At 36.3% G+C, this 11949-nt stretch overlaps 1 protein-coding gene across 1 annotated transcript; it reads left to right on the forward strand.

Moving 5' to 3' along the window:
- The first annotated feature begins 1021 nt into the window (after positions 1-1021).
- LOC149173304 (LRR receptor-like serine/threonine-protein kinase RGI3) lies at positions 1022-4706 on the forward strand. Its single transcript, XM_089424553.1, has 2 exons — positions 1022-1370; positions 3892-4706. The coding sequence occupies exons 1-2, from the start codon at positions 1061-1063 to the stop codon at positions 4341-4343; spliced, it is 762 nt and encodes a 253-aa protein (XP_089280679.1). The 5' UTR covers positions 1022-1060; the 3' UTR covers positions 4344-4706.
- Positions 4707-11949: the final 7243 nt, after the last annotated feature.

The raw sequence follows: 11949 nt of genomic DNA on the forward strand, positions 1-11949 counted from the left end.
TTTAACTCCAATCCCAAGGATATACGAAAGTGAGAGGAAGCGTGTATTATAAGTCCAGTAATTTCCAAGAACTAACAGCATTCCATCGGCTAAAAATAGAGTCGGTGACTAACCGCGAATGGATCCCACCGAGACACCTGTCTACGCATTATGGAGTTGGAGTTGGAGTCGTACTTTTTCACATGGTAATTATTTATTTTCAACCTTTTCTGCAGGTGTTCAAAATAATAATAATAAATTACTTATTTTGAATAATTTCCAGGAAATTTCGAAAAACGAAAAGTAGAGTCGGTGACTACCCTCCAATGGATTCCACCGAGACTCGAGTCTGCGCATTATGGAATTGCAGTCGTACTTATTCACGCGGTATTTAATAATGAGTTGTTTTTGTTAAGAATTTTTGGAAGTTTTTTTTGTATTTTTAAAGGTTTTTTTTTAAATTTCGTATGAATTTATTGAAATCACAAATTTGATGGTTACCTTCTGCATAATCAAAATATTTTAAGAATTTTTAGAGTGCTGAATCTATATATATAATCAAAAAACCAATTTAAATAATACAAATCAAAATTTCATTTTAATGGCAGAAAATCTAAAAATCACACTCAAAACAATTCCCTTAATTATTTTCAATTTTTTCTATATAAGTTCAAAATAATAATAATAAAATACTTATTCTGAGTAATTTCCAAGAAGAAACACCATTCCATCGGCCCAAAACTTTTTCTTACTTTTAAAGATGTGTTATGACTTCATTTTCCATGGAGGTGGGCCATTCAACGTTTTAAAGTCTAAAGTTTTCTGGAAACACTCAAATATTTTCACGCTCATTTTTGAAGGTACTTCGTTGTAAAAATTTAATAGGGCGGACGATACTTTTAGATTGATTTTTTTAAAGTTAAGCATCTTTTGATTACGGTGTTTTGTTTTGATTCGCAAAATGAGCCCGGGCACCCAACATCTTACAAAGATTCTTCCGTCTCTGTTACGTTTGTATTTCTCATCCTTATCACCTCGCAACAACCTCAAACTATTCCCATTCCGTCGAGAGCAGAAGAAGATGGAGATCTGTAACGTTCCCCCTCTTTTTTGGGCTTTACTTTTCCTCTCTTCCTTTATCAGTCTTTTCCTCAGTCCCTACATATTTTCCTCCGCCCTTCGGTTGTCAGACCACCGGCATCCTCATCACGGCAATGCTTCCGATGAAGAGGCTCTCCTTGCATTTCTCTCTGCAATCACCTACGATCCATCTCAAAATATAACCGCTACGTGGAAACGGAATGTTTCCTTCTGCGAGTGGACAGGTGTCATATGCAGTCGCCGCAGACAGAGAGTGGTTTCACTCGATGTTTCATCCATGGAATTGCAAGGTACAATCTCTCCTTTTCTCGGCAATCTCTCCTTTCTTAGAACACTTGATCTTAGCAATAACAGTTTTTATGGCCACATTTCCTATCAATTCGGAAATTTGTTTCGCTTAAAGGAGCTTTACTTTTATCGGAATCAACTCCAAGGTTCTATTCCGCCCACTCTTGCCCGCTGCCGTAGATTACTGACTCTCTCACTGGGCGATAACAACCTCTTAGGGAACATTCCCTATGAACTAATATGCGATCTCCCCAAGCTACAATTCTTAGGCTTACAGTCTAACAACCTGACGGGTAGAATCCCCGCCTGCTTGGGGAACATATCAACAACCTTCACGGAAGCGTACGCTCCCGGGAGTGTAACTCTCGATTCGGAAATACTTCTGGGTGACAACCATCTGATAGGACAAATACCAGCTTCGTTTTCTAACTTCACCAATCTTCGAATATTGGATATCGCTCTTAACCAGTTGAGTGGCCATATTCCCGTGGAGTTGTGCCGCAAGAGCATGCGCTTGACTCAACTCGATCTGGGACTTAATCAGTTAAGTAGCAGCATTCCTGCTTCCCTCTTCAATTGTACGAACCTTCAAGTGCTCGACTTATCCGGTAACCAACTCCGCGGAATGGTGCCAATCGGGTTGGGTAAGTTGACGGAGCTCCAAATACTCTTCTTAGATTCCAATCAACTGGTTAGCAGCAGCACTACAGACTTGCCCATTCTTACTGCTCTTACTAACTGTTCTGCCCTACGACAGTTAGATTTATCCGATAATCATCTTAGTGGACGTTTGCCCTCTTCAGTGGGCCAGCTCTCTAGGAAAATTGACTTGTTATACTTGGAAAAGAACAGATTAGTGGGGGAAATACCTCCACAGATTGGTAACTTAACTAATTTAACACAGCTCTCTTTAGCTTCTAATTCTTTCACCGGGGCAATCCCAGTTACACTAAGAAATCTTCAAAACTTGCAAACGTTATTTATGGGAGAAAACAATTTACAAGGAAATATTCCAATGGAAATTGGGCAACTTAAAAATTTAGGGCTTTTGGATCCCCAAAGCAATAATCTGTTAGGAAGAATTCCTGATTCTATAGCTAACCTTCAGCAACTAAGGTATTTATATCTTGGTATGAATAGGTTAACAGGTAAAATACCAGGAAATATAGGAAAATGTGTGAACTTGTTAGAGCTAGACCTTTCATACAATAGGCTTAGTGGGAAGATACCTCCAACCGTTGCAAGCCTTGCAAATTTAGCTATCTATTTCAACCTCTCAAACAATTTATTAGTGGGTCACTTGCCTATGGAACTCAGTAAGATGACTATGATTCAAGCTATAGATATTTCTGCAAATCATCTAACTGGTTATATTCCAAGTGGGCTTAGAAGTTGCAAAGTATTACAATATTTAAATCTTTCTTGCAATGCACTTGAAGAGCTAATCCCAATCTCACTGGGTGAACTTCAAAGTCTTCAAAACATGGATTTTTCCTCCAACAATTTGTCAGGTGGAATACCCACATCATTGGCAAATCTCAAAATGCTCAGCCAATTGAATCTCTCTTTCAACAACTTGTCAGGAGAGGTCCCGAAAGGTGGAGTTTTCAAAAATCTTAATGCCACAGCATTTATGGGAAATCCTGGTCTATGTGGACCTTGGGTAAATTTGTCATTGTGCTCTACTCATAAGCACAAAAGTTTTTCTCATATGAAAAAAGTTGTCATATCTATTGTTGCAATTGTAGTCACTATTGTATTGTGTTTAGTTATAAGAATCTTGTGTAGACTATATCACAAGAGGAATATTCCTATAGAGGTTGGGGCATCCTTAAATGTGGGGCACCCAAGAATTTCCTATGGAGAGCTCATCACTGCAACAGATGGATTTAGCAATGCCAACTTGTTAGGAGTGGGTACTTTTGGGAAAGTGTACAAAGGGGTTTTGAATGATGGGACACTCGTTGCCATCAAGCTTCTCAATTTGGAAAGGGAAGGGGCTCACAAAAGTTTCAAAAAGGAGTGCAAAGTTTTGAGTAGAGTCAGGCATCGGAATTTGATTAAAGTCATAACCTCATATTCAGACCTCCAAGTGAAAGCTTTGATATTTCCATTTATGTCAAATGGAAGCTTAGAAAAGTGGTTATATCCTAATGGTGAAGTAGAAAGTGGTTTGACATTGATTCAAAGGTTGAATATAGCAATAGACATTGCCCAAGGCATGATGTATCTCCATCACCATTGTTTCATGCAAGTGATCCATTGTGATTTGAAACCAAACAATGTGCTTCTTGGTGAAGATCTAACAGCATATGTAATAGACTTTGGGATTGCAACCATATATTTTGCAAATAATGAGGATTCAACTTTCACTTCTACACTTGCACTTAAGGGATCAGTGGGCTACATTCCTCCAGGTATTATTTGAACTAGATGGAATTTTAGACAATACTATGAGTTTCATATTTTTATTAAATATTTTGAACTATAAACCTTATGACGAGAATGTATGTTTGAATGCAGAATATGGATTGGGTGGGCATATGACAACAAAAGGTGATGTTTATAGCTTTGGAATATTGTTATTGGAAATGCTCACTGGAAAGAAGCCTATTGACAACATGTTTGTGCAAGGAATGAACTTACAGAAATGGGTGGGTAACCATTTTCCAAATCAACTAGGGGAAGTGGTGGACAAGAGTTTATTGAGAGGGGCTAGTACAAGCACTCAAGCAGATAAAGATCTTAGCTGCCTCAATCAATCCTTAAGCTTGGGTTTGATTTGCACAAGAGATTCTCCTGAAGGACGACCTACTATGATGGACATTGTGGGAACACTCGAATCCATTAGAGACACTTTTCAAGGCATTGGTGGCATTCCAAAACTGCAATCAGATTTCACATGTTTGTTGGGTGATGCAAGTACAACTCACAACAACAATGCTAGCGGAGGCCAAAGCTCTTCTACATTCTAGAGTGTTGTAAGAGAGCAGTGACTCTAGACTATATAATAATTTGAGTCCATTGTCATTCACTGCATGTAGTGTAAGTTTTATTTTCCTCTTTATTGTTGCAAAACTAGTTTCATTCCCCTCTCCTTTTCTAATCATGTCTATTGTTGGGCACATGTGGTTGTAAATATAAAGTTACATTATCCATCCCTTGTTAACTTGTCTCTGCTTGGCTTTGGCTGAGGCATGAAACATTGGGAATTGACATCATGAGTGAAGAAAGTCTTGTCTTGGAATCTAATGACCAATCTTCTTCTTTCCAAGGAAAAATTATTAACGTATCAAAAGTATTTTATCATGCCAATTATTTGACTAAGAACCATACTAATGTGTATGTAGTGATCCAACTATGTGTATATTTCCTTTGTATCCTACTTAAAATTGTTGATTTCTCTAATTTAAAATTTTTGAATTTTCTTATCATACTGACCTGATAAAAGAGTCAATATCCTTGTCTCATTTGAGCCAAACAATTTACAACTTAAAAGAAATACACAACTTCTTCCATGTCAACACATTTGTTCTTCCATGCCTTTACATTCACTAATAGACTGGTCATGTCATATTTTGTTATTTAGTATAAATCTATTACATAATGTCTTAGTTAAATTAGCAAGGCAATTTATTTTGTTCTTTAGTTTAAAAATATTAAATAATATCTTAACTAAATTAAAAAGGCAGTTTCTGTTTCCTTCTACCAAGTGCCTATTGATGTACTTTAGTCCTCTGTAATTTTTAAGACCTATTTGATTACTCTCTTAACACTACAACACTACTAATTTCAAAAGCACCACTAATTCTATTGATGTAGTCTGGTGTTCTGTAATTTTTAAGACCTATTTGATTACTCTCTTTCCACTATACTACTACTAATTTGAAAAGCACCACTAATTCCAAAAACATATTCATGATTATTCTAAGTTTGATTACACTTCAATAGCATGTATTTTTATGAATGTATAGTAGATTTATATCTGACACGAAAGGCCAATTTTTTTGCAATTCAAATTGTTTTATAATTATAAATTCAACCATCAGACCGTTCCAAAGACATTTATCCAGTTGTTCTGCATGAATGAGGATGCCCTTCCTTCTGTTGTTCTAAGTTACAGTACATTATTTAAGAAGAACGTTCGCCATCTTAAGCTGAAATAAATTTCTCCACGAATGAATTAGCTCAGTTTAAAAAAATTACTAGGCTTCCTGTTTCTTTTGTGGGTTCTAAGTTAAATTGAAAATTCATTGCATCTCTTTATTTATTAACCGGTTCATCCAAGATTTTCGCTACCCCAAAAGATACCAGTTTCATCAAAAGTCAAACCATGACTTGACTTTATATCAGTGGTCGCACTCCAAATATATAGACTTGTTCCGAAATTTCATGATAGCTGAAATGATGCACTGAACTTTGAATTTTGTGTGGCTTTTATCTTAATTTGTATGGAAATGGATGTGATTTGGCTTTGTTTCAAAAGCTTTATTATTTCAAACTTAAAAGCATGTAACCTTTCGGTACTGTTTAAGTATAAAAACGTTAGGATTTTCATTTCTTATAGTATTTCCTGTGGCTTCCATACTTTGAGGAAACTTACCAACTTCCTAAAAAGGAGTAGACATGGTAATTTTGTAATTTTATCTCCCAAACCTTTCCTGTGGCTTCCATACTTTGAGGAAACTTACCAACTTCCTAAAAAGGAGTAGACATGGTAATTTTGTAATTTTATCTCCCAAACCTGTTGACAGTGGGAGCATATCATTTATTTTTTGCAACTGAAACATCCCTCTGATTTATGTTTGCATATACATCACATACACTATTGGTAATGGATTGGATTGATATATAGCCTTCAGTATTGGTTTTACATGGTAGAAAACTGACAGTTTTGTTGTCCTGAGATTTATTGGTGAAGAATTCAACTCTGCAATTTCCTGGCAATGGCATGGGCACATGGATTTTTTTGGAAGGAAAACAAACACCACACGTGAGATGCAGATCACTTTAAACAGAAACACCGATCTCCGCGGAATAACAAATGAATCAAATGTTGGAAGTTGGTAACTAATTATATAAACGTGTAAAAATTGTTTTAGTTATTTTCATGTTATTTTTATACCTAAACAACATTGATGTAATGGAGGAGATCTTATGAAACTGATAAATACCCTCAGTGTTGTAATCATAGAAAATCATTCTTGATCAAATAAATAATTCAATCTCTTACTCTCAAAGTTTTACCACGTAAAATCTTGTATTTTATTTGTGTTTGCATTCCGTTTCCATTCAGTTTCATTTGCGTGTTGTTTAATTAACTACTCACTCCAACATTGGGAATCAGAGCAATCTATTGAGTGAGCAGGATATGGGCTGCCTTAAGAAATGAAGCCATCGAAGAGCAGCATAGTCAGCCAGAGCTGCTGTTGAAAACTGCCGCGGAAAAGGTTGACGAGGAGAGAGTTTTTAAAAGGAGCCGGCTAATTTTTTTTAAAGAGGAGCCCCTGAGGGGAGCTGCTAAATTTCAGCGGAATTTTTTAACCAGGAGCCGCTGAGTGGAGCTGCTAAATTTCAGCTGAATTTTTTAACGAGGAGCCGCTGAGTTTTTTTTAAAGAGGAGTCCGCTGAGTGGAGCTGCTAAATTTCAACTGAATTTTTTAACGAGGAGCCGCTGACTGAGTTTTTTTAAAAAGATAGCCGCTGTCAAGAGGAGTAACTGCCGCTGTCGAGAGGAGCTGTTGAGCAGAGTTTTTTTTTAAGAGCAAGCCGCCTGATTTTCTTGAAGATAGCCGTTGTCGAGGGTTTCAGCCGCTGGTCCTACCTGACAGAGCAGATATTTCGAGCCCGCGAAGCCGTACGTTGTCCTTGCACGTTGGAGGAACGCTGTCTAGGGCAGCTTCAGTGGCTATTGGTCCTGTCCAGAACTGGTGAAGAGTCCATTGCTGCTGCGTGAAGAGGGTTTTCTGAAGAAAAAAATCGCTAAAAAAATCAATGAATATCCAGATATTTGTGCAAAATAATAAAAAAAAAATATCTAGAAATTATTTATTGTGAGTTCAGAGAACCAGTGAAAATTTTTCCAGAAAACTGTAGTGTAGTGTTTTTCTTCTTTTGAATAAAAGAATTGTCTAGATTTTTATTAAATTAAACAAAAATATATGGAAATTTTTTCTTTGGGAAAAGGGACATAATTTTTTTTCTTTTAAGCAACAAAAATTCTATTCAGTTTTTTAAGGAAACAAAAAGGGAAACAGAGAAGTAACCAGGAAACCCTAGTTGCAAAACCAAAACTTTAGGGGGAAAGAAATAGCAAAAATGACCAATGCAAAGTTCGAGGTGGAGAAATTTATCGTCAAGAACAATTTTGCCTTATGGAAATTAAAAGTTAGGGATTTGTTGGTGCAACAAGGATTGCACAAAGCTTTAGACAGGTAAATAAGAAACCTGCTAGCATGACATATTCAAACTGTGAGGTCTTTGATGCCCGAGCTCTCAGTACTATCAAGTTATGCCTGGCAGATGAAGTTCTTTTCAACATTGTTGAAGAGAGTACAACTACAGGGTTATGGGAAAAACTGGAAAAACTATATATGACAAAATCGTTAACCAATAGAATTTATTTGAAACGACAATTGTACAGTGTTCAGATGAAGGAGGGTACAAAAGTTGTAGAACATTTAAATGTTTTTAATACACTTAGATGACAATTATCAGATACGGAAGTTAAAATTCAGGAAAAAGACAAGGCTATAACCTTGTTGTGTTCTATGCCCGAGTCATGGTACCACTTCGTAACTTCAATCAATTTGAGCATTGTTGAGTCTTTGAAATTTGAATCATTTGTGGGAGCTCTCTTATCTAAAGAAGTACGGAGGAAATCCAGTACTGAAATCGCTGCACCAGAATTCAGATAGCCAGAGGACGGTCAAATGAAAGAGGAGAAAAAACAAGGGGATCTTACAGATCAAAGTCAAAGGGAAAGAAGTGTAAGCGAAATGTTGGTACTGCGATAAAATTGGGCATCTCAAAAAACATTGTTGGAAATGGAAAGAGTTTGATGACCCAAAGAAGGAAGCAAATTAGGTTGATTTAGGTATAATAGATGAAGTTTTATCTGCTGAAGAATTATGTATAATAGATGAAACTTTACCTGTATGTAATGTTTTCCATGATTTTGAAAGTACGTTGTTAGACTCTGGGGCTTCTCATCACATGTGTCCACACAGAAATTGGTTTACTTCATATGAAGTTGTAAATGTTAGTTCTGTGTTTATGGGTAATAATGTATCATGTTAGACTATTGGGATAGTAAATATCAAGATTAAAATGTATGATAACACAGTGAGAACATTAACTAGTGTTAGACATGTACTTGAATTGAAGAAAAAATTAATTACTTTGGGAGTCTTGGATTCGGATGGTTATAAATTTACAGGTTAAAATGGAGTGCTCAACGTCTCAAAAGGCGCCCTAGTTGTTATGAAGGCAGAAAAGGTCGGAAATCTTTACAGACTCAAAGGAAGTACTCAGGTCAGTGAAGCATTGATTGTGTCAGAGAAAGAAGAAGAAGGTACTTGCCTATGGCATCAACGATTGGGTCACATGAGCGAAAAATGTCTTCAGGTATTGATGAATCGTAAATTACTTCTTGATTTGAAATCCTTGAAGTTGGATTTCTGTAAACATTGTGTGTATGGAAAACAGTGTAAATAGAGGTTTAAAACTAGAAGTCATAATAGTAAAGAAATTTTGGACCATATTCATTATGATCTGTGGGGACCATCTCCTGTTCTATCATATGGAGGTGCTGTATATTTTTTAACGTTTATTGATGATTTCTCCCGTAAAGTTTGGGTCTTTATGTTGAAAAAGAAAGCCGATGTATTCAATATCTTTAAACAATTTAAATCAATGGTAGAAAAAAGAACAAGGAAATCAATTAAATGTTTAAGAACTCACAATGGTGGTTAATTTACTTCTCTAGAATTTGAACAATACTGTAAGGATGAAGGAATTGTTAGACACAAAACTGTTGTTTATACTCCTCAGCAAAATGGTGTTGCTGAACGTATGAATCAGACTCTTATGGAAAGATCCCGAAGCATGATTAACAACGCTAACTTACAAAAGGAGTTGTCGGCAGAAGCAGTATCCACTGCTTGTTATTTAGTTAACATATCACCTTCAGTACCAATTAGTTGTAAAATTCCTGAAGAAGTTTGGTTAGGTCAGTCTTGTGATTATTCACATTTAAGGATATTTGGTTGTGATGCCTATGCTCTTATTTCTAAAAACCAGCGATCAAAATTATATCCAAAATTGAAATGCTATGTCTTTGTTGAGTATGGCTATGCGATTAAAGGATATATGTTGTGGGATCCTACGTCGCGGAAGATAGTCATTAGTAGAGATGTAACATTTGATGAATCTTCTCTTTTAAAATCAAATGTTGAAATAACTGAACAGGAACAAGTATCGCCAAATCAACAAATTCAATTGGATTCTAGACCTTTTTTTGAAAGTCGAAAGGAAGGAGAGACTTATCGAGGAAACGGTGTTGAAGATACAAAGGAAATTGTTGAAGTTTTTGAACCAGTTCAGCAACCAGTCACTCTAAGAAGGTCTACAAGGGAAATAAAAACTCCCAAAAGGTATGAAGATTATGCTTCATATTTTGCTTTGATTACTGAAGATGGGGAACCTTCTTGTTATCAGGAAGAAGTAGATGATATGGATAGTGAAAAAATGGAAAACAACTATGGAAGAAGAAATGGGTTTCTTAGCCAAGAACAATACTTGGGATCTTGTAAAACTTCCTAAAGGGAGAAGTGTTGTTGGATGCAAATGGGTCTTCAAATTGAAACGAAAAGTTGATGGAAGTATCGAAAGGTATAAGGCGAAGCTGGTAACAAAAGGGTATTTTCAGGTTGAAGGTATTGACTTTCTTGAGATTTTTTCACCAGTTGTAAAACTTGTTTCTATTCGTACTGTGTTGGCACTAATTGCATTACTTAACCTTGAGTTAGAACAATTAGATGTTAAAACAACTTTTCTACATGGTGATTTGGATGAAGAGATATATATGGAACAACCAGAAGGTTTTGTACAAGATCGCAGTAGCAGATTAGTTTACAAGCTTAGAAAATCATTATATGGCCTGAGGCAGTCTCCCAGGCAATGGTACAAGAAGTTTGAATCCTTCATGGTGAGCCAAAACTTTATTAGAAATGAGTATGATTATTCTCTATACTTCAAGAGTTTCAGTGGTATATTCATTATCTTAGTTTTGTATGTTGACGATATGCTTATTGCAAGCAAAAGCATGAATGAGATCAACAGGTTAAAGGCTCAGCTCCCAAGGACGTTTGGTATGAAGGATCTTGGAGCAGCAAAACATATCTTGGGCATGGAGATACACAGACACAGGAAAAATGGTAAGCTTTGGTTATCACAATAGAAGTATGTGGAAAGAGTATTTGAAAAGTTTGGTATGATAAATGTAAACCCTATTAATGTTCCATTAGCTTCCCACTTTAAGCTTTCTTCGGTTTTGAGTCCTAGAACTGATGAAGAAAAGCAGTGTATGTCTCATGTACCATATGAAAATGCTATAGGCAACTTAATATATGCGATGGTATCTACAAGATCTGACATTTCATATGTAGTTGGAGTTGTCTGCAGGTTCATGGAAAATCCAGGTGAAGAACATTGGCGAGTAGTGAAATGGGTGCTTCGGTATTTAAGAGGCACAAGTGATCATTGCATCATCTTTAATGGTAGTGAAGGATCACTCTGTGGATATGTGGATGCTGATTATGCAGGTGATTTGGACAAAAGGAGATCTACTACAGGGTATGTCTTTACTCTTGCAGGTGGAGCAATTAGTTGGATGTCAAATCTTCAAGAAACAGTTGCGTTTTCCACTACCGAAAATGAATATATGGTTGCTTTAGATGCCAGTGAAGAAGCAATCTGGTTAAAGGGTCTACTTGATGAGATTGGAAGAACGCAGGAGAGAGTGAATGTACTCTGTGACAGTCAAAGTGTTATTCACTTGGCTATGAATCCAACTTATCACAGCAAGACCTAGCACATTGATGTAAGGTATCATTTTCTGAAACATGTGATCGATGGCGGAAAAGTAGCTCTCAAAAAGGTCCATACACAGGAGAATTGTACAAACATATTCACGAAGCCAGTTACAATAGAGAAGATGCGATGGTTTTAGCTTTTCTTGTCTCACAGAAGAGATGATGAATGGGCATGGGCAAGGGATTAAGAAAATTGTTGTCAAGGTGGATTTTGTTGGAACCTTAACAACTAATTATGTAAATATGTGTGAAAATTGTATTAGTTACTGCCAAGTTAGTTTTATACCGAAACAACAGTTATGTAACATAGGAGGCTCTTACAAAACTGATGAATGCTCAAACTATTATAATCATGGAGAATCATTCTTGATCAAATAAAGAATTCAATCCCTTGCCCCATGGATGTTTCCTTGACACACTGTCAAGGTTTTACCACGTAAAATATTGTGTTTTACTTGTGTGTTTGTTTTCAGTTTCATTTATGTCT

The sequence above is a fragment of the Pinus tabuliformis genome, chromosome 4_2 (genome assembly GCF_031772625.1).
Source record: "Pinus tabuliformis cultivar Carrire ecotype Pingquan chromosome 4_2, CPIR1, whole genome shotgun sequence".
In the NCBI taxonomy this organism is placed as follows: Eukaryota; Viridiplantae; Streptophyta; class Pinopsida; order Pinales; family Pinaceae; genus Pinus; species Pinus tabuliformis.